The sequence below is a fragment of the Elephas maximus genome, chromosome 27 (assembly GCF_024166365.1).
Source record: "Elephas maximus indicus isolate mEleMax1 chromosome 27, mEleMax1 primary haplotype, whole genome shotgun sequence".
NCBI classification, from domain to species: Eukaryota; Metazoa; Chordata; class Mammalia; order Proboscidea; family Elephantidae; genus Elephas; species Elephas maximus.
In genome coordinates, this window is record NC_064845.1 from 1,885,118 (window position 1) to 1,906,372 (window position 21,255).

General features: G+C 54.8%; 1 protein-coding gene across 1 annotated transcript; it reads right to left on the reverse strand.

Annotated features, from left to right (window-relative positions):
* Nucleotides 1-2,922: 2,922 nt before the first annotated feature.
* SLC22A14 (solute carrier family 22 member 14) lies at nucleotides 2,923-18,425 on the reverse strand. The gene is made up of 11 exons (XM_049870688.1): nucleotides 18,302-18,425; nucleotides 17,274-17,774; nucleotides 16,492-16,595; nucleotides 16,177-16,331; nucleotides 14,709-14,877; nucleotides 8,709-8,829; nucleotides 8,344-8,441; nucleotides 7,883-8,097; nucleotides 5,655-5,808; nucleotides 4,866-5,075; nucleotides 2,923-3,100 (listed from the first exon to the last, which is right to left on the reverse strand). Exons 2-11 carry the CDS (start codon nucleotides 17,772-17,774, stop codon nucleotides 2,923-2,925), a joined length of 1,905 nt encoding a protein of 634 aa, XP_049726645.1. The 5' UTR covers nucleotides 18,302-18,425.
* Between the last annotated feature and the right edge of the window lie 2,830 nt (nucleotides 18,426-21,255).

Here is a 21,255-nt window from a genome sequence, read left to right on the forward strand (position 1 = left end):
AGGCAGTGGGAGAAACATCTCAAAGGCTGAAAGATACAGATTCTCGCATCTGTGGTCCGTGACCGGGAAGATGAGAGCAATTCCCAAGCCTGGGAGTAACATCTTAAGTTTTGGAATCGACTTGACAGCAGTGGGTTTGTTGTTTCTTTTTGTTTATCTTCCTAAACAGGGAGAATCTTGCTGACATCTATGATACATACTATTGTAGCATAAAGGCATTGGGTTTGTGGGAAAGAGAATTTATCACCAACATGTACTTTCATGCAATTTTGGCATTTCATTTTCAATATTACACTAAGAAGCCTGTATGATCACAGTGCTGTGTGAAATCAATAAAAGGGACCCTGTGGCCTAGTGCTGTCTAGTGGAAATACAACGGGAGCCACAAGTGCAAGCCACATGTGTGATTTAAAAATACCCGGCAGTCACATTTGTAAACATTTAAAACGACAGGTGAAGATATCAATTTTATTAATTCAGTATATCCAAAATATCATTTCTACATGTAATCCATATAAAAACATGAATGAGCTCTTTTACCATTTTTTTTTTTTTGTACGAAGTCTTCAAAATCCAGTGTGTATTTTAAAGTTACAGCATGTGTCACTTCGGGCCAGCAGCCACATCATGGGCTTGGTAGCCACAACTGGCTAGTGGCTACCGTATGGGACAGCATAGATCTAGTCTGTCAAAATATATAATGTCAAACTCTGGGTAATATGAACAAGGCATCCCTTGGTGGTGCAAATAGTTAATGAGCTCAGCTGCTACCAAAAGGTTGGAGGTTCAAATCCACCCAGAGACACCTAGGTAGGAAGGCCTGGTGACCTGCTTCTGAAATCAGCCAATGAAAACCCTGTGTAGCACAGTTCCACTCTGACGCACACGGGGTTGCCACGAGTTGGAGCACAGCAACCGGTCGGCTAGGCAAACAAACCTGCTAAGTCCTATCTGGAACTGACTGGCCAGTCCTGGCCTCCTAAGAAAAATCTGAAGGTCACGTAGGATGCAGCAGGCCCTGCGGACAGCCACATCCTGCAGCCTCCAGCTCCTTCCACACTCACACTGTCCCATCAGTTTTCTGACCAATCCCTCTCCCTGTTCCCTGCAGCACCGGCTGAATTCTGGCAAAGGGATTTGAGGCCTAGTGCTTAATCATGAAGGAGCCCTGGTAGCACAGTGGTTAAGCACTTGGCTGCTAACTGAAAGGTTTGAGTCCAGCAGCTGAACTGTGGGAAGAAGACATGGCGGCCTGTTTCCGTAAAGACTGCTGCCTTGGAAACCCAAGAGAGCGGTGCTGCTCTGTCATACAGGGTTGCTATGAGTTGGAATCGACTTGACAGCAACGGGCTTTGGTTTTGGGCTTAATCATGGCTTATATGTTGGCCCTCCCAGCTCAGACAGGCCTCCCCAGAAAGGGTGGTAAGAGATGGAAAACTTTAAAGCATCCTGGGCATTCCTGGGTGGCACAAACGGTTAAGTGTTCGGCTCTTTGGAGGTTCGAATGCACCCAGAGGTGCCTTGGAAGAAAGGCCTGGCAATCTACTTCCAAAAAATTGCCATGAGTCAGGCAGGATGGACTCGACAGCAACTGGTCAGTGTTGTGTGAGTGGGTGCTTCGCGAGACCCTTTCTGGGCTCCTCAAGCCCCACTTTGGAGGCAGTCCCAGGAAGCTTGGTAAGGAACCAAGGGGCCGGAAATCGAAACTGAAAGGGGAAGGGGGGGGACCTGCTTCTCTACGTCTGAAGCTTAGAGAGCACACCCCAAGCTGTGTGCTCACCCGGGGAGCCTGAAGTGCTGAGGCTGCTTTCTGCTTCGTGGCACGTCCGCCCGCCCCAGAGACCCCGGGCCTGTCTGCCTGTGCTCCGTGACAGCTGCTGTTCTTCTGAGCCCTCCTTCCCACAGAAGCCCTGGGTGTTAGATCACGGCTACGCCCTGCAAGCTTATGGCCTTGCAGCAAACCGGGTGCCAGCAGAGAAGACCCAGGCCCACCCTCAGGACCTCCCCTCCCAGGGACAGAGGAGGACAGGGCCTGTCCCCAGGGCCTCCCCACTCCGGCTAAAGGATGAGGTATCCTGAGCCTCCCTGGGGGAACCTCAAAGCTGGCTGGGAAGGCAGGGTGAGCTGGGGTGTGGGGGCTCCTTATCAGGATGGAGGAGGTCAGAGGTCAGCTAGGCAGGAGCCAAGAGGCAAGGCATCCCCAAGGATGAGGACTGAGCGGGGTCATCCCCAAGGACATTCTTATGTGGAAGTATCCAAGGAAAAACGAGTGCGAAAGCCCTGTGCAGTGGTGCAAATGGGACAAGTTCTCATTAATCCTCTGTCGTCTACCTCTGCCTTGACCAGTGCATAAAGGTGGGATTTGAAATGTGCCCCAGCCTGTGCTGGAGCTGAGAGCCCACCCCCTAGCAACGCTGGGATAGGGGCATGGTCGGCCTGGGGATGCAATCCTGCCCGGACCCTCCCCTCCCAGAGAGCTCCTCCAGCGTCCCCAAGAGTTTGGCCAAGGACACTGGCACAAACAGTTAAGTGCTTATCTATCTGGAGGTTTGAACCCACCCAGAGGCACCTTGGAAGAAAGGCCTGGCAATCTACTTGCAAAAATTACCATAAGCCAGGCAGAGTTGACTCGACAGCGACTGGTTCTGGTTAGTGTTGTGTGAGTGGGTACTTTGCAAGACCCACAGGCCAGGACCACTGGGTTCTCTGGACATAGCCAGTTTTGACCCGAGTCATCTCAAGACCAACACGGCAGCTTTATTGGAACATATACTACACTAGCTCCCCCAAAAGGGGTATTTTGCACCTCAAGGGCTAGCCTTGGAGTAGGACTGGCCCTGCCTCCGAAGCTGGACTGGGCCCCAGTCACTTAACTGCAGAATGAGACCCTCGGGGACCTGGCCTCGGAGGTCCTGTGTCTGCTCACTCTCTGGGCTGCTGCAGCCTGGTGACAAAGACTTTGGAGTCCACCTTCTGAACCATAGTGTTGAGAATTGCATTCTTGGCCGCCTCCTCACTCACATCCTCAGATGATGTGTCCTCAGTGAGGGCCTCAGAAGGGTCTTCGAACCACGAGTCCTGGCTCGCCTCTTTCTGTAAGCTGAGCAAAGCAGGGACTCTGAGGCCCTGCAGCCATGGCTGGCTCTGCTTTTGCCTCAAGGCAGGGTCTTCCCACATCTGGAGATCTCAGCCAAGCTTCTCCATGGGCCCGTGAGCAACCCTCGCCTCCAGGGTCAGTCCTGTTCTATCTCCCAACCCTGGCCAGACCCTTTATGCTTCCATGTCTCGAGGTTTCTGTCTACCACCTTCATTGCTGAGAACTTGCTAACTTGCTACATGCCAGGCACTGTGCCAGCTGCAACATGTGGGCTCAATCCTCCCACAAACTCGACGGGAGAGGAAGGCTGGGCTATGTGGCTTTACGTCTCTGTACCTCTGTTTGCTCATCTATATAACGGGGGATTAACGATAGGACCTACCTCACATGTGGTTTTTGTGAGGACTAAGTGCGATGAGAAAACCCTGGTGGTGCAGTGGGCAAGTGCTACGGCTGCCAACCAAAGCGTCGGCAGTTCAAATCCGCCAGGTGCTCCTTGGAAACTCTATGGGGCAGTTCTACTGTCTTATAGGGTCGCTATGAGTCGGAATCGACTCGATGGCAATGGGTTTGGTTTGGTTTTTTTGGAAGTGTGATGAGGCATGTATAGGCCAGGATCTGACACACGGTACATGCTCAGTCAGTGTTAGCTGTTGTTATTACTATGTTATCCTTTTTGCAAATGAAGAAACTGAGTTTCAGAGGTATCAGGTAATGGTACGGCAGAAACAGAAATCCAGGCCCTTTGGCTCCAGTGCCTGTGTTCTTAACCATTATGCCCTTTACTCTGTTGCATTGTACTTCTCTCTATCCTGGGGCAAACTCCTATTCACCCTTCAAAGCCCTACTCAAATGTCACTTCCTCTGAAGCCTGCACTGGCTGTCCACACTGAAGCTGCTTCCTTCTTGGGCTCCTATAGGTCTTGCACATCCCTCTGTTAGAGCCCACTGGTGTTAACTCTTTGCACATGGCTTCCTCAAGGGTGGAGTCCTCTTACCTCTTACAGTACAGCCCCTGGCACAATGCCTAGCCCAGGGTTTGCGGGGCAGGGAGGGAGGGAGGAGAAGAATGGTGAGAGGTCAGAGGCAGCGTGCTCTGGTACAGAGCAGAGGGCACTGCGGGACCTCAGGCAACCTCTGCGCCTCACTGGTCCTCAGGTTCTCTGAGGTCTGGGCAAGTGTCACGGGCTCCGTTGGCCCAAATCCCAAGAGGGGTGGTTCTACCAAGCATGACAACTCCCCTCCAGAGGCCAACAGTGCCCACAGAGGGCCTGGGTGGAATTCGGTTCCCAAATGTAGCTACTGGAGCCAAGGCCAGAGTTGTGAATGAACCTGGGTCAGTAAGAGGACTAGGCGTCAGACAGGAAAGGAGAGCTACTCAGAGAGCTGGTTCCACGCTGGTCCCCTGTGCTCTGGGAAGGAAGGGAGGTCAGGCCACCATGGAGCACCCCTGCGGGTATCTCCAAGGGCAGTGCCCAGCCCAGACAGGCAGGCAGCTGCCTCTTGGTCAGGAGGAGGGAACAGAGGGGACCTGGCCAGGCTGGATCAGGAGAGCCAGGCAGAGAGGGAGCTGCAAGAGGCTGGGCTGGAGCCTAGGAAGCAGGCAGGCATCCAGGAGAACTAGGAGGCTTCTGTAGCCGCGGCCGGCCCTCATGTTGCTGGGCCTCTGACAAAGCAGCAGCAGTGGATGGTGTCTGACATACGCTCAGAGACAAGGGCTTGGGGAGCAGGCTCCATGCTGGCTGGAGCCAGGGCCTTGCACACGCACCTTAACTGTGAGGATATGTGCTCTATAGTGTCAGCGAGGGGCAGGTCTTGTGTTTCCGGCAGCAGGGAGCAGAGATACAAGGCCAGGACAGCTGAGGCGCAGGACAGACAGGTGGGCAGGATGGAGGGGCTCTGGCTGATGCGCAAGATCGTCAGGGACGAGATGGCTCCAGCCGCAAACGCCAGAGACACCAGCCCCAGACCTGTCGCCCTGGAAGGAGGAGTGAAAGATCATCTGGGAGGCCCTCTAGGCCTGGAGGCTGGGGAGGAGGGCAGGAGGAAGCAGTTCCTGCAGCCCCACAGCCTCCATTCTCCACCCAGTCCTCATTCGTTGTGTAACATTGGAGAATTGTGGGAAACAACTTCTGGGTCTGCTTGTGGGGGCAGGTGGTCATGAGAGGGAGAAATGAACCCATTCAGTGTTGTCTGGGTGTAAGAGACACCAGGTGGGCAGGGACCACTGCTGTCTTCAGTGAGGGGCCCAAGGGTCTGAGCTCAGGGGGCCCAAACACTTTCCACGAGTGTGTGCGCAGGGCTCTGGAGTCAGACTGCCTGGGCTACGTCTGAGTTACAACAAGGGCCTTCGTCTCTCTGATTTTCTCGTCTGCGATAGGGTTTATGATAGCATTTGGGGGATTCTGGTCAGGGTTAAAAGAGGAAACCCACGTAAAGTGCTTAGCACAGTGCCTGTCACCAGGGAAGCGCCTAGGAAATTCAGCTGCCCTTGTTGATGTGGCTACTGGCCATCCCCCTACGGCCCACCACCCCTGCCCACTGCCAGGCCCAGTACCTGAGAACAGTGGGGAGGAGCTCGGCAGTGTAGATGAAGAGCAGGGTGACTGAGCCGGCCAGGCTGAACTCTCCCAGCAGGATCACCAAGACCACCGTGAATTTCAACTCTGTGGCCAGCCAACATGGCCACCTGAGTCTGGGCCCATCCTCCCCTGGGCGGGTGGGGGAAGCCTGCCCGTGGACCCTCCCTCGGTCCCTCCCGGAAGGCATCTGAACAGTCCATCCCCACCACCTGGTCAGTGGGTTAGCAGACTCAAGCATTCGGCCAGAGGAGAGTCAGCATGCCTGAGGCCCAGCCAGGCTGTGAATTAGTACATCTGCAGTGGGAGAGCTGGTCAGCAGGCATGGGGGTTCCATTGGGACCCCGCTGGCCTCGCAGGCTACCATCTACCAGGCTGGACCCAGCCCTCATACACCCCTTCCTCTTCTCTTCCAAATCCTCACCAGCTGCAGCTTCCCCCACCCTATCTCACCTCACTCGCCCACTCTCTCCTTGGGCATCCACTTGGTTCCTGGCCTACTCAGCAAACTCCCCGGTGTCCAGTGGACCAGGCTCCCTGACCTAGGCCCTGCTCTCAACCCTCCCCTTCATCCACGCTGGGGTGGACAAGGGCAGCTGGGGCCTGAACAGCTGGGACTGGAGTTAGGCCTTCCAGGATGCCCAGTTTTGGGCAGGTGGACATGTACGTTGAAGGAGAAAGAAAACAGCCAGTATCTGGGGAACCTCGCTCCGGGGGCGTGGTGAAGCTGGGGGCTGCAGACCCCACCCACAGGCTGGAGCTGGGCAGTTGGCAGCTCCCCCCTCTCAGCCTCTGCTGGACCCTGCCCCAACCCCACGCCCAGCTCTGGCCCCAGGATGCAGCTGGAGATCCAGTTTATCTTTGGGAATTCTACTGCAAGTTTCTTTCATGTTTGAGAGTTTAAAATATCTCTGCTTGACTCACTTACAAAGACCAACTATTAATAATAAATTTGTTTTCCCAACTGCCAGTCAACACTGCCAACATCTAGGAGAGTAGAGCCCCTTCAGACATACACAAGTCCAGGGCCCTGATAAAGGGGGAGCCCCTGAGGCCGATCCTAGACATGGCTAAGAGGGCTCTCACAGACAGCAATCCTAAGTGGGTATGTGCTGACCTCCTCACGTCCGAACTCTAGCCTTGCCAGTCTTCAGCTCTGTGACCTGGGGCCTGTCCATTGTCTTGGGGCTCTCTGAAATGGCCAAGATAATTGCCAGCCCTGCCCTGCTTCCTTCTCCAGCTCCGAGCCCTGTGGCAAGCAGGGCACTGAGCCCGGAAACAGATAGCTTCATGTAAGAACTGGGCCTGAGAGCTTAGCCTAACCTTACACTCAGTTTCCAGCAGGCGGGTTATGTTTCCTGGTGAAGTTACAGACCAAAACCAAAAACCAAACCCATGACCGTGGAGTCAATTCTGACTTACAGCAACCCCATGTGTTACAGAGTAGAGCTGCTCTGTAGGGCTTTCTTGGGAGTCCCTGAGTAGTGCAAATGGTTAGATGCTGGACTACTGGCCGAAAGGTTGGTGGTTCAAACCCACCTAGAGGTGCCTCAGAAGACAGGCCTGGAGATCTACTTCTGAGAGGTCACAGCCTTGACAACCCTCTAGAGCAGTTCAACTCCGCACACACACGGTTGCCGGGAGTCAGAATCAACTCTTTGGCAACGAAAAACCACAATCTTTATGGAAGCAGGTCGCCAGGTCTTCCTTTTGTGGTGAACCACCGACCTGCAGGTTAGTAGTTGAGTGGAAACTGTGCCACCCAGTGTCCTTTGAATTTACCAAACAGGCTTTCCCAATGACAGATGAGAGACAGGGCCTGGGGTGGCAGTTGGGCAAACATTTTGCCATCATATGCTCACATTTAGCCGTCAGACCTGCTTCTGACAGGCTTCCATTCAGGTGGAAGAAGGACGGCCACTCTCCCGAACAAGGACAATTGCTCTGGGCAGCATGCTGGCCTCTCTCGGGCCTCAGAGAGTGTGCGTGTGCCCTGTTTGGGCCCCCCCCCCGCCAGGAGGCAGGCAGTGCCCCAGTGACGGAGCCTGCTCCCAAGGTGCACCCTCCTCAGTGTGGGTGGGCTGTGGGTGCAGGAGGCCAGCTCCCAGGTGTATCAGGTTGCTGGGCTGGGCAGGTGAACTCAGGGAGGGTCAGAGGGAGGAGGAAGGCTGGGTGGAGAGGGGTGCCACCCCCTGGCGAGCTGTACCTTGGGGAAGGAGAAGGACAAGCAAGCATACAAGGGAGGCTTGGAGGAGGGTCAGAGCCAGGGTCCACTTCCTCCCAAGGTGCTCCAGGAGCAAGACACAGCACAACCGGGCAGGCACCTCCATGAGGCTGGGGATCACCTGCCGGGTGTAGGGGTTCACACCAAAATCCTTCACCTTGAGGCTCAGTGTCAAGTAGGTGTAACTGATGGTAAACCTGGAATGCAGCCAGGAGAGAGACAGACAGACACACAGAGCAAGGCATACAGGCAGAAGACAGCAGGGGAAGGGTGGGGATGGGGGCAGAAATACACGCTGAGGCCTGTGACCTATGGGCCAAGCTGGCGTCCTTCAGGCCGCACCCCTTGGCCCCTGCCCCTTGCTCCCCTGGCAGCCTGGCCACCCCACCCCTCCAAGTCCCTGGCTTCCATATGCCCGTCTGCAGCCAGCTCTGAGCACTCACCACAGGCAGCCCATGACCAAGGTCACCTTGCGGAGGTACCTATTGCCATAGAAGTCCAGGACAGAGGTCTTAACTGGCTTCTTTCCAGACAGGTGCATCTATAGGACAAGCAGGACCAGCCAGAGGTGGGGCCAAGACCCCAGCTTGCTCTCCCCCCACAGGACCCAGGAGGCCTGCCTGCCCCCCACAGTGCCCGCTTAGCTTCTGGCCTTCCCCCAGCAGGGTTCAATTTTGCTGTTCCCACTCCCCTCAAGCAGTGGGCTGGGGACACCCCCTGGGCTGAGGCCCCACGTGAAAGGATGACGAGGGAAGAGGCCCTTCTACAGCCTGCTGCCCTGCCCCACTCCAAGCCTGAGGACTCTTACCTGGGTCAGCAGATTTAAAGGAATGACCTTCTTATTCACGGAAGCTGCACGGCACAGAATCTGCTTGGCCTCCTCCACCTTCCCTCTCAGCATCAGCCATCGTGGGGACTCCGGGAGAACCCTGTGTGACACACCCCTCTCTCATTTCATCCTTCCAGGGTGCTCCCAAGACCCAAGTCGGCCCCGCCCCAGCCTCGCCCGTGCCCATCCTGTCCCAACAGGAGGTGGTGTAGACTCTGGAGGCCTTGAAGACCACCACCACCCTGGGGATGCCCTCTGTCCCTCCCTTGCCCAAGCCACACAGCCCTAAGCCCTGCTTCTCTACCACTACAGCCTCCTCACTCGCAGGCCCTCCATAGGAATGCTCTCCTTCCTTCTCTACCTCAGGGGATGTCCTCGGGGCACCATCCCCCAAGCCCACGCCTTCTGTGAGAACCCCGGTTCCACAGCTGGGATTTTTCTTGCTCTGTCTCTGTCTCCCTGACAGCACAGAAAGTATGGGGGGAGAGACGCCAACTCCGACCCAGGCCCAGCACCCTGCCTGGGTGAACGGAGGGCGAACAAATGTCCCCCACCCCCCACCTCGGCTCATCTCCTCCCCTGCCACATCCCCCACTGCCTTTGATCTCAGAGCAACTCTATCCCCTCCGTGTGTTCCAATCCTCCGAGGCTGTCAGGATCCACACAGACAGACACATACAAGCACATGTTATACCAGAAGTTGTGCTTGGTACCCTTACACACGTGGTCTTGTTTAATTCTCCCCGTGATTCCCAGCCTCAGGGAGTAGGGACCTGCCCAAGGTCACAGAAGTTGACCGGGTAGGAGCCTGGCATCCCAGGTAAGGCACTCTTTAGGAAACTGTCATCAGCCCTGCTGATTTCACATGCCACCACCCCGCCTCTGCCTGAACTTTGTGGCTGGTCACCATAAACATATGCTCAAGATGCTACAGACAAACTCATCCCCCAGCCTGCCCGTGCCTTTGCCCCCACCCCAGGGGCCAGCAAGCAGTAATCCTTTTCCACTCTAAGGCTGCAGACGTCTCAAAAAGAAAGTCATCACACTGGGACTTCCTCAAAAGATGGGGGATTGACCGCATGTCCTCTAAAAAATCTTGTTGTGAGTTGCCGTCAAGTCGATCCCAACTTCTGGCGACCCCCTGTGTGCAGAGTAGAGCTGCTCCATGGGGTTTTCAAGGCTGTGACCTTTCGAAAGCAGGTCACCCAGCCTGTCTTCTGAGGCAACTCTGGGTGAGGTTGAACTACCAACCTTTTGGCTAATAGTTGAGCTTAGCTATTTGCATCAACCAGCCACCATCCTTTATAAAATAAACCAAATCAAACCATACCCATTGCTATCAAGTCAATTCTGACTCATAGCGACCCTATACAACAGAGTAGAGCTGCCACATAGGGTTTCCAGGGAGTGACTGTGAGTTCGAACTGCTGACCTTTTGGTTAGCAGCCAAGCTCTTAGCCACTCTACCACCAGGGCACAGAGAAACAAGAAAAGATACAAACTCTCGCAAACAAAGAGAATGGGAGCAAGAACACAGTGGGAGAGGTTGAGACATTACTGAAGCCCTGGAGGGGTGGAGGGTCCTGCTGACTGAGCCAGGTCTGCAGAGGGAGGTGGGGGGAACTGGACAGAGCACCCCAGTGCTCAGAGATGGGACCCCACCAGCTCCCTCTGCAGTTTCCACCTGGAGCACAGGGACAGCAGGGACATCTGGGGCAAGGGCTGAGGCTAAACCCAGGAGAAGTGAGCAGAAGTCCTATAAAGATGACAAGATGCCCTACCTTCACTCCCACCAGGGAGCAAGACAGCCTGAGCCGGGCAACTACCTGGCTTTTGTTGGGGGGGCCCTCAGGGAAAAGGCGCTGGCCACTGATCACCGAAGAGCAGTGGTTCTCAAAGTGTGTGGAAACCCTGCTGGCACAGTGGTTAAGAGCTATAGCTGCTAACCAAAAGATTGGCAGTTCGAATCCATCAGGAGCTCCTTGGAAACCGGTGGGGCAGTTCTATTCTGGCTATAGGGTTGCTATGAGTCGGAATCTACTTGACGGCAATGGGTTTGGTTTGGTTTTGGTTTCGAAGTGTGGTCACGGACCAGCAGCATAAACGTCAGCATCCCCTGGGAATTTGCTAGAAAATCACACCCTTGGGCCCCACCCCAGACCTGTTAAATAAATGCTGGGGGTTTTGATAGGCTGGCAGGGGATTCCGGTGCCCGTTACAATCTGAGAACCACTGCCCTAAAGGGTTACCTGACAGTCAGTCAGCTGACTCTCACTCAGAGTTGCCTGTTAGCCCCTCAGTGACCCACTCTTCAATATGAAAGGATGACCATAGACCCCTAGCTATTGAAGACAACCTTCCAGATGCAAGAGAGTCCTCAACAAACAAACCAGACCCCAGAGGGCACAGATAGTGCCTAAGGGAACAGGAGGGAAAAGGAAAGAAACGAAATAAGACAAAACTCTTACTTGTATCCTCAAAAACATTTGAGAATGTTTAGTCATTTTATATTCATAAAACAAGATCCAAGCGCTACTGAAGAAAAAAAAAATCAGAGAATAAGGAATAGCAGTGTAACAGAATGTTAAGTGGGATTTTTTGTTTTGTTTTGTTTTGAATGTCCTGGAATTTCAGCTGAAGCCCCAAAGCTGGTGACAGTGAGTGATAACCACACCTTCTAAAGAGAAGCCTTACCAGTTCAGAGCAGGATTAGTAAACTAAAAAAAAAAACAAACAAAAAACCAGCAAAACAGCCCAGGGGCCACCTCCCCCAGCCACCTCTATAACCAAAACCAAACCAAACCTAGTACCGTCAAGTTGGTTCCAACTCATAGCAACCCTATAGGACAGAGTAGAACTGCCCCGTAGGGTTTCCAAGGAGCGCCTGAGGGATGTGAACTGCCAACCCTTTGGCTAGCAGCCATAGCACTTAACCACTATGCCACCAGGGTTTCCGCCACCTCTATAGGCTGGAAATATTCAATTCGTGGAAGTGAGAGGGTCTTGAATCTCTTTCCTTCCTCCCTGGAGCAAGCCAAGTGTGGGGACACCAAGCAAACTCCTTAGATAGATTGGGGGCTGCCTTTGAGAAATGGGGTCTGGCCCCCATTCCTTGGCTGGGGCTCGCAGACTCAGACACTTGAGGGCCTGATACTCCAGAGTTTATGGAAGAAGTCTTCTGAACTTTGAGGGCCTACACAGACCCAGAGACGGGCGCCCTCTCTCACTTGGGCCTGATAAAGGCGGGAGGTTGGCGGGAGAAGCCCACAATGGCAGGATGCGGGCTGGGGGGCAGTGAGCATATCACATCTGGATGTTGAGTTTTTTTGGCCAGGTGGACCTTGCTGTGTTGAAGGCACACATGTACTAGGGTGAGAAGACCTGCACGTGTGGGGTGAGCTGCCAAGGGCAGGGGCTGGGGGGGAGTCATGAAGAGGTTGGCCAGAGGGCCCCTGTGCCTCAGGAGACTATGGACTCAGAAGGCCGGCCAGTGTGCTCTGAGACAATGGGATTTGAACGCCCCCCCACAGGGGGCACTGACAGGCAGACTCTATCTGCCCCTGTTACTCTATCTGCCCTCTTTTCTCTGATGCCCTCATCCTCTTCCCCACAATAGCATCAGAACAGGCCTCATCCTCTCCGCACACTGCAGGTCGAGATGGGGCCTTGGCTAGGGGTCAGGAGAAGCTGTGAATTGGGTGTAAGACTCAAGTTTTAAATGGGGCTGCTCTGGATTTTTTAATCCTGAAAGCCAGTCTTAATTATCAAAACTGAGACTTATTCTTACAACTAAAAATGACTGGGAAGAGATGGAATCTGCTCAAGATACTGTCAAGTGTCAGGGAAGAGACAGCCGATGGGGCATGTCTGAAGGCAGTGGCTAAAGAAAAATGTACCCCAGTGTGTTCAGCCCATCAATAACTGTCTTTTCATTTTACATAGAACGACAGAGACATCTATCAGGAGAAAGAGCTGAGAGAGCTCAGTGTGATGGCTTCTGGGAAAGGAACTGGGGGCTAGGGTGGTGGGAGAGACTTATTTTCATCACAAACCTTTTGGCACTATTTAATGTTTAACCATATGAATCTATTACATTAATAATATTAAAGAATATTTGAAGTTCAGGCCATGAAACTCTATTTCCCAGCTACAAGACAAAGTCATGTCTTCTGGCTGGATGGGTCCCCACACTCACTTGGGTACCTCAAGGGCTGTCAAGGCTGCTCTCCAGCTTCTGCATAATTTAGAAAGTCTCCAAGCCATCTGGAGCCCTGGTGGTGCAGTGGTTAAGAGCTTGGGTGCTAATCAAAAGGTCGGAAGTTCGAATCCACCAGCTGCTCCTTGGAAACCTTACGGGGCAGTTCTACTCTGTCCTACAGGGCAGCTAAATCCTACAAGCCCTCCGACTATGAGTTGAAATTGATTTGACAACAATGGGTTTCTGGTTTTCCAAGCCACCTACATGTCCTCTCTTAGCTGGTAGCCCCATCTCCCATAGTCCATGCTGTGTATGGGGCACTGGTTAGAGTGCAGGGGCTCTGAGCCAGACAAGCTGGGTTCAAATCCCAGCTCCACCACTTTCCAGCTGTGTGACCTTGGGTAACAGCATTATGTAGACTCTCTGAAGCCTCAGTTTTCCCCCCACCATCCCCGACCCCATAACATGGGACTTGCATGGCCTATTTTTTAAGGTTGTAAAGATGAAATATAATTTCAAGATTCAATATGATAATTTCTTCATGCAGAACTGCCTAGCCCTTAACAAATGAGTAGCCTCCCTCCCTCTGCCTTCCCTCCTGTTCATCTCCTCTTCCCACCCATTCCTCTCCTCTTCCCACCTCTTCTTTTCCTATTCCCACCTCTTCCTCTCCTCTTCCCACCTGTACCTCTCCTCTTCCCACCCGTTCCTCTCCTCTTCCCACCTGTTCCTCTCCTCTTCCCTCCTCTTCCCACTTCTTCCTCTCCTCTTCCCACCTCTTCCTCTCTTCTTCCCACCTCTTCTTCTCCTCTTCCCTCCTCTGCCTCTCCTCTTCCCACCCGTTCCTCTCCTCTTCCCACCTGTTCCTCTCCTCTTCCCTCCTCTTCCCACCTCTTCCTCTCCTCTTCCCACCTCTTCCTCTCTTCTTCCCACCTCTTCTTCTCCTCTTCCCACCTCTTCCTCTCCTCTTCCCACCTGTTCCTCTCCTCTTCCTACCTCTTCCCACCTGTTCCTCTCCCCTTCCCACCTGTTCCTGTCCTCTTCCCACCTTTTCCTTTCCTCTTTCCACCTGTTCCTCTCCTCTTGCCAACTGTTCCTCTCCTCTTCCTACCTCTTCCCACCTGTTCCTCTCCCCTTCCCACCTGTTCCTGTCCTCTTCCCACCTTTTCCTTTCCTCTTTCCACCTGTTCCTCTCCTCTTGCCAACTGTTCCTCTCCTCTTTCCACCCATTCCTCTCCTCTTCCCTCCCGTTCCTCACTTCTTCCTACCATCCCACTCTTGTTCCCATCCGCTCCTTTAACACCTCCGAGTTTTGCTCATCGGCTGCTCCTTCGCTGCTCAATCTCTCGTGTCTGTTACCCCTCTCCAAGTGAACACATCAGCTCCCAGACCAGTCATCACATCCCTGCTCACCTCAGCTCAACACCATGAAAGAGGCATCTCCTGCATGGCACCCTTCCTCAGCTCCTCATCACTCCTCAACTCTCTGCCACTCCACCAAAGCCACCTGAGAAGGTCACCAGGGCAAAAAGACCCTTCCCCAGCCTCACTTTCTTGCCTTCAAGCCTGACCATTCCCTTCTCCTTGAACCTCACCTTTCCTCTCCTCCTCCTGACTGACCACATCCCCGACATCTCTGAGTTCCGGGGTCTTAGCCCTGGGCTTCTTTTCAGCTCACCCCAGGGGAACCTCACCTACTCCCACAGCTTGGGGACCCTCCACACCCCCGATCTCCAGCCCATCAGACCCTTCTCGTGCACGTCTAGCACTCGCTTGCTCACCAGATGTAGGGGATGACACAGAACACGGGTGCCCCACCCACCAGAAACAGCAGCCGCCAGTGGGGGATGCTGTAGGCAAGGCCGGACAGTATCAGGATCCCAGCGGTGAAATAGCAGTGTGAGACGATGATGGCCCGGGCCCGGTGCACGCCCACTAGCCACTCAGTGACTGTACAGAGTCCAGAAAACAAAACCACAGTCGGCTCAGGTCCCCAGGACTGTCCCTGTACCCAGCCCCTGAGAAGCCCCAACCCTGCCCTGGGCAGCTGAGACTGGGCAAAGGATCTTCTGCCTGCTAGTAGCCTGTCCCAGGTCGAGACAGCCCCTCAAAGCCAGGCAGAGTTGCTTTGTGCTCCCTAGGGCACACGCACCCGAGGCCTCTTGTCTGACCCCCCAATCAAGTACCAGTCCCTTCTCAACCTCGCTGCTCCTTCCAAACACCTCCTCCTGACCACACACCTCTCACAGAGAAGGCCTGGCCTGTGGCCCAAGGCAAGGAGTCACAGACCCCGCTCTGAGCACACTGGTGCTTTGGCCAGCGAGGTCTAGGGCTCTGTGGGGAGCCCAGTTCCCTCCGGGGTAGCTGGGGCAAGCTCCCAACAAGGAGAGGGTTCCTGACAGGGACCCTGAGCACACCAGGCCGTGCCAATCAGGCCACTGCAGGTGTAATGCTGTGAGCGCATATGGGGCTTTGGGATGGTATTCCTCCTCCTTCACTTAATAGCTGTGCAAGTTGCTAACTTCTCTGAGGTGCAAGTATCCTTCTCGAAATGATAAAACAGCGTCTACTGAATAGAGTGTGGTAGGACGAAACGAGACAATGCATATAAAGGACTTAGCAGCTCGTCCGTCCCTCCTAAGAGCGCAGTAAACGTAAGCCATGCGCGGGGGTTCGCAAGGGGCACGTGGGGAGAACGCGTGGGGCCCGAGGGGCTGGGGCGGGGCCCGAGGGTGGAAGGGCAGGCTAGGCACTGACTCGGGCGCATTCAGGCAGCCGGGGGCCGAGGCTGCTTCCCTCGCTGCCTGCCCGAGCAGCCCTGGCTCTGCCCTGCGGAACCGGGGAGGGGGCCCCGGCCCATCCTGGCCCCGCCCCCAGGCCCAGCCCCAGCCCAGATCCAGCCCCGCCCCAGACCCCGCCCCCACATCAGACCCAGACCCCACCCCAGACCCACCCCCCCTCATGCTCTGCCCCACCCCCACGCTCTGTCCCACCCGAACGCCCGATCCCACACCCCACACTCTTCCCCACCCCCACACCAGGCCCCTCCCCACCCCACCCACCACACCTGGCCTTGCCCCACACCTGGCTCTGGCCCTCCCCATGACAGCCCCACCCACTCTCCCACCCCCCCACCTGGCCCGCCCACTCCCCACCACACCCACACCTGGCCCCACCCATTCCCCGCCCCACCCACACCTGGCCCCGCCCCACCCACACCTGGCCCCGCCCCTTGCGGCTGGCCCTTACCTAAAGACATGCTGCTGATACCGTAGCCCGCCACGGCCTGAGCGACACTGAAGCGGAAGAACAGGTAGCTCTCCATGCTGTTGACGAAGGCCGTCCCGAAGCCGAAGATGGTTAGCCCCAGCAGCGACACTAGGATGGTGGGGTAGCGGCCCAGCCTGCGGGCGTCGACAGACCTCCTTGGCTGCTCCCTGGCCCCAAGCCCTTCCCGGTTCTCGGGGTGCCTCCACCTGTACCTCCCCCAGCCTAAGAGGCTTCAACTCTGAGTGTCCACGAGGAAGGTGGGGCATCCCAGGGGCTAGTGAAACTCAGACTCACCTGTCACACAAGAACCCGAAGGTGACCGATCCTATCAGGAAGCCCGCCATGTACACGGTCATCGCCAGTTCCCAGTTGAACTCTTTGCCACACACCAGGTCGAACTGCAGGTGAGACGCAGCCATTGGCCACAGGCGCCCCCCCCACCCCGGGTCAGCTTTGTGGGTCCAGAGACTGAGCCTTCCCTCAGGGTGGGGCCTTTAAGGAGAAAGCCTGGGAGGAGGTAACTGTGTGCAGCAGGCCCTGGCTGTTACCTGGGCCTCGCACCTGCACCTGGCTCACCTGGGAGCTAGGCCTGTATAGCATGGGGTGGGGCGGTAAAAGGGCACGGGCTGGATCACTGAGGACTCTCCTAAATACAAATGCTGGGCCCAGCCTGGAGAGTCAAGTTGGACAGGTGTGTGTAGGGCCCAGACGGCAGCTCTGGTTGGGAAGCCCTGCGAGAGGTACCAGATTGAAGTAGCTTCTTGCCCATTTCTTATTTTCTGTGGGTTCAGAGGGCAGAGCCACAATGACAAAAGCAACTTCCTGTGAAGATGGCGAACCCTGTGGTCCAGTATCCAGCCCTCCCCCCAGATCCTTCCACCTTCCTGGGTAAGGTAGGCGGGGCTGGGACTGGGTAGAAGGAATTCGAGGTTTCTTTCCTGGCCCATCCTCTGCAGGGTGACCTCAGGTCAACTGCTTCCTCTTTCTGGGCATCAGTTTCCCCTCCTGTTCAGTGAGGGTGGGAGCATCTATCTGGGCCCTTGAGGAGCCTACAGACAACCCAGAACAAGACACACCTCATCTGTCAGCATTCGCTTCTTGGACTTGGGATAGATCCACCCATCCTGGCACATCTCTGTGCGGTTGAGGCCAAATTGGATGATGGAATCCAGATTCCAGTCCACAGGTGAGTACATGAGACATGTCAGGAAGCTGCCGTTGGATTCTCGGGGCAGGGTCAGATTCATCTGCTCAGCCTCTGACAAGTTGGGGTACATTGCTAGGATCCAGCTGGTGTTGCAATAGGCCTTCTGGGCTGTGAACACTAGGGAGTCAGCAAACATGAAGAAGGCTGCCAGGATGTTGGGGATGAAGGTGAGGGCCACCAGCCTTCTCTGGAATGGTCCAAACTCCCCCACTGCGTCCAGGATGCTGGCAAGCTTGTCCTCCTCCTCCTTGGATTTGATGGCTCTCAGTCTGTTTAACAGCATCTCCATAGACCGAGAACGGGAACTTAAGGCCCTGGAAGAGCGCTGGGATTCCATCCGCTTCACAGTGGGGTCGATTTCTGTCACCATCTGTTCAAAGAAAGGATGCAGCTCGGTCTGTCCTGATACCACTCCCCAGATGTCAGAGGTCAGCACAGGAGACACTGACCAGACAGTGGTCTCTCTGGCTTGGAACAGCATGCATTCCAATCTCGATGTTCTCTGTACTTCCCTTCTCTGCTCCTGACGTTTCCTGGTTAGCATCATTTGCCCCTCATCGACCCCCGCCCCAATTCTGCTGTCCGGTGACTGAGTTTTTAGGAACTCTTCTGCAGCTGTCATACAACAGACACTCTGTTCACACACACATTGAGGCATAGGTAGGAGGGGTTTCTAGGGACAAGTCCTTCAAAAAAACAAACCCAAAAGATCTGTTGTCAGGAGTGGCCAGGAGCTGGGGCCAAGGTGGGGTGGCTGGAAGCCTTGGCCACAGAGGTGGGAGCCAGGGCTGGTGCCGTGGGTCTAGAATAGTAGGACGGCTTACAGTGGCAGGGAGCCAAACTGGAAAGGCAAGTAAGAGAGAGAAGTAAGGTGGCAGTACTGACTAAGGCTATTACCTTGGAGCAGCAGTAGGTGGGGAAGCTAAGCGTAGTGCTCTCCTTTCAGCCAGGATCCTTGGCAGAGCTGAAGAGGCCGTGGTTGGGGCAACCCTGGGTACCAGCAGAAGGAAAAGCCTCTGAACGAAAATGTCTCCAAATTAAGCCTGCAGAACTCTCACAGGTTCAAGTCATGCAATGAGCTCAAAACCAAGATTACCAAACACCCAAGACAACCCCTTCTGAGAGTCAGCAAGAACAAGAAACAATAGACTTGAGTTGCAGATGTTGGGAACTGTCAGATACAGAAAATAAGCAGCTATCGTATGAACTTTTTAAAGAAACAAAAGGCACAACGACAAAGATGAACTTAAAACAGGAAGCTACTGGGGAGACACTGAACTTCTAAAAACGAAAACTATACTTGCTGAAATGAAAATTCCAAAAGGAAGGTTAAATAGAGTAAGACACAAAGAAAGCAGTGGACTAGAATACACAACTGAATTGTGACAGAGAGCTAAAGGACATGGAAGATAGACTTGGAAGTTTTGTGTGTGTGTGTGTGCTTTAGGTGAAAGTTTACAAATCCAGTCAGTCTCTCATACAAAAAGCCATACCCACCCCGCGGTGCACTCCCAGCTGCTCTCCCCCTAATGTGACACCACACTCCCCCCTCCACCTTGTATTCCCCATGTCAACAGCTCCTGTCCCCCTCTTCCTTCTCATCTCACCAGCAGACAGGAGTTGCCCACATAGACTCAAGTGTCAACCTGAGCCAAGAAGCTCACTCCTCACCAGTATCATTATCTATCCTATAGTCCAATCCAATCCCTGTCTGAAGAGTTGGCTTCAGGAATGGTTCCTGTCTTGGGCTAACAAAGGGGTCTGGGTACCATGACCATCAGGGTCCCTCCAGTCTCAGTCAGGCCATTAAGCCTGGTCTTTTTACAAGAATTTGAGACCTGCATCCCCCTGCTCTCCTGCTCTCTCAGGGGTTCTCTGTTGTGTTCTCTGTCAGTACAGTGATCGGTGGTAGCCAGGCACCATCTAGTTCTTCTGATCTCAGGCTGATGGAGTCTCTGGTTTATGTGGCCCTTTCTGTCTCGTTGGCTCATCTTTACCATATGTCTTTGGTGTTCTTCATTCTCCTTTGCTCCAGGTGGGTTGAGACCAGCTGATGTATCTCAGATGGCTGCTTGCTAGTGTTGAAGACCCCAGATGGCTCTCACCAAAGGGGGATGCAGAACATTTTCTTAATACATTTCATTATGCCAGTTGACCTAGATGTACCCTGAAATCATGGTCCCCCGACTCCCATCCCTGCTACTTTGGCCTTCAAAGCATTTGGCTGTATTCAGGAAAATTCTTTGCTTTTGGTTTACAGACTCAGAAGATTTAACATACATCTATGTAATTGGAAGGCAGAAGGAGAAATGGAGAAGCAATATTCAAAGAGAGAGAACAGCAATAAATTTTCCAAAACTTGAAAAGCATGAATCCTTAGATTCAGGAAACACAACACATCCCAAAAAAGATAAACAAGGAGGCGGGGCCAAGATGGCGGACTAGGTGGATGCTACCGCGGATCCCTCTTGCAACAAAGACTCAGAAAAACAAGTGAATCGATCACATACATAACAATCTACGAACTCTGAACAACAAACACAGATTTAGAGACGCAGAACGAACAAATACGGGGAGACAGCGATTGTTTTCAGAGCCAGGAGCCAGCGTACCAGGCAGGTGACCTTCGGAGCCCAATTTGGGGCAGAGCCCAGGGCGGGCAGACGGCACAGACAAGGGGCCCAGCCCTAGCCCCCAAACTCATCCTGGGAGGGAGCCCAGCCAGTTGGCGCGGGCGGCGTGGCGGCGCAGCCGGAGGGAGAAGTCCCCGGGAGGCAGTGACTGGTCTTGGAGCGGGGAGAGCAGCGTCCCAGCCGGGGAGCCGTCCCACCGGGAGTTTGGTGGGGAGCTGGCGTGGCACGAGTGCGGGGACCAGCTACATTCCCCTGAATTGACCCCGGGGGGGCCCAGTCGTTCCTGCGGGCGGCGCCCGCCCAGTTCGCGCGAGCGGCGCGGTGCGCTGGAGGGAGAAGTCCCCGGGAGGAAGTGACTGGTCTTGGAGCGGGGAGAGCAGCGTCCAAGCCGGGGAGCCGTCCCGCCGGGATATTGGCGGGCGCGGGTGGGGTGTGAGCATGGGGATCAGCTACATTTCCCTGAATTGACCCCGGGGCGGTCCCAACCGGTTCGCGCGGGCCCAGCTGGCTCGCGCGGGCAGCGTGGCGGAGCAGCCGGTGGAAGAAGTCCCCGGGAGGCAGTGGCTGGTCCTGGAGCGGGGAGAGCGGCATCCCAGCCGGGATGCGCAGTCGCGACTCAGGCACGGGGAGCTGCCCTGCTCTCCTGAGCTGACCCCGGCGGGGGGAGCCCACCCGGTTCGCGGGTGCGGTGCGCGACGCGGCTGGCAGGACGGAGAGTCCCCGGGAGGCAGCCACTGATTTTGGAGACGGGAGTGCGCCGTCCCAGTAGGGGAGCCTTAACCTTGGGGATGGGGCTGACAGCGGAGGATCTGACCGTGACGCCAGCGGGCCAGACCCCCCGGGGGGCAATCTCCACACAACCAGTACACGTAGGTGACGCGCCCCACGGAAATCTCAGATATAAGAGTCATTCCAAGTAAGACAAAGAACTCTGGCTATATTCTGAGGTGCTACACTCCTAGCTCTCTGGTCCCTCCCCCACCCTCCCCAGGCGGCTCCATTAACATCTGAATAGCCTGAGCCAGAGGGAGAACTCTGATAGGGACCTGACTGCATTTTTTTTTTAGCGGATTTTCTGGAAAAACTAGTTTCCCAGTGATGGCTTGGAGACAGCAGTCCATATCAAACCACATAAAGAAGCAGACCATGACAGCTTCTCCAACCCCCCAAACAAAAGAATCAAAATCTTTCCCAAATGAAGATACAATCCTGGAATTA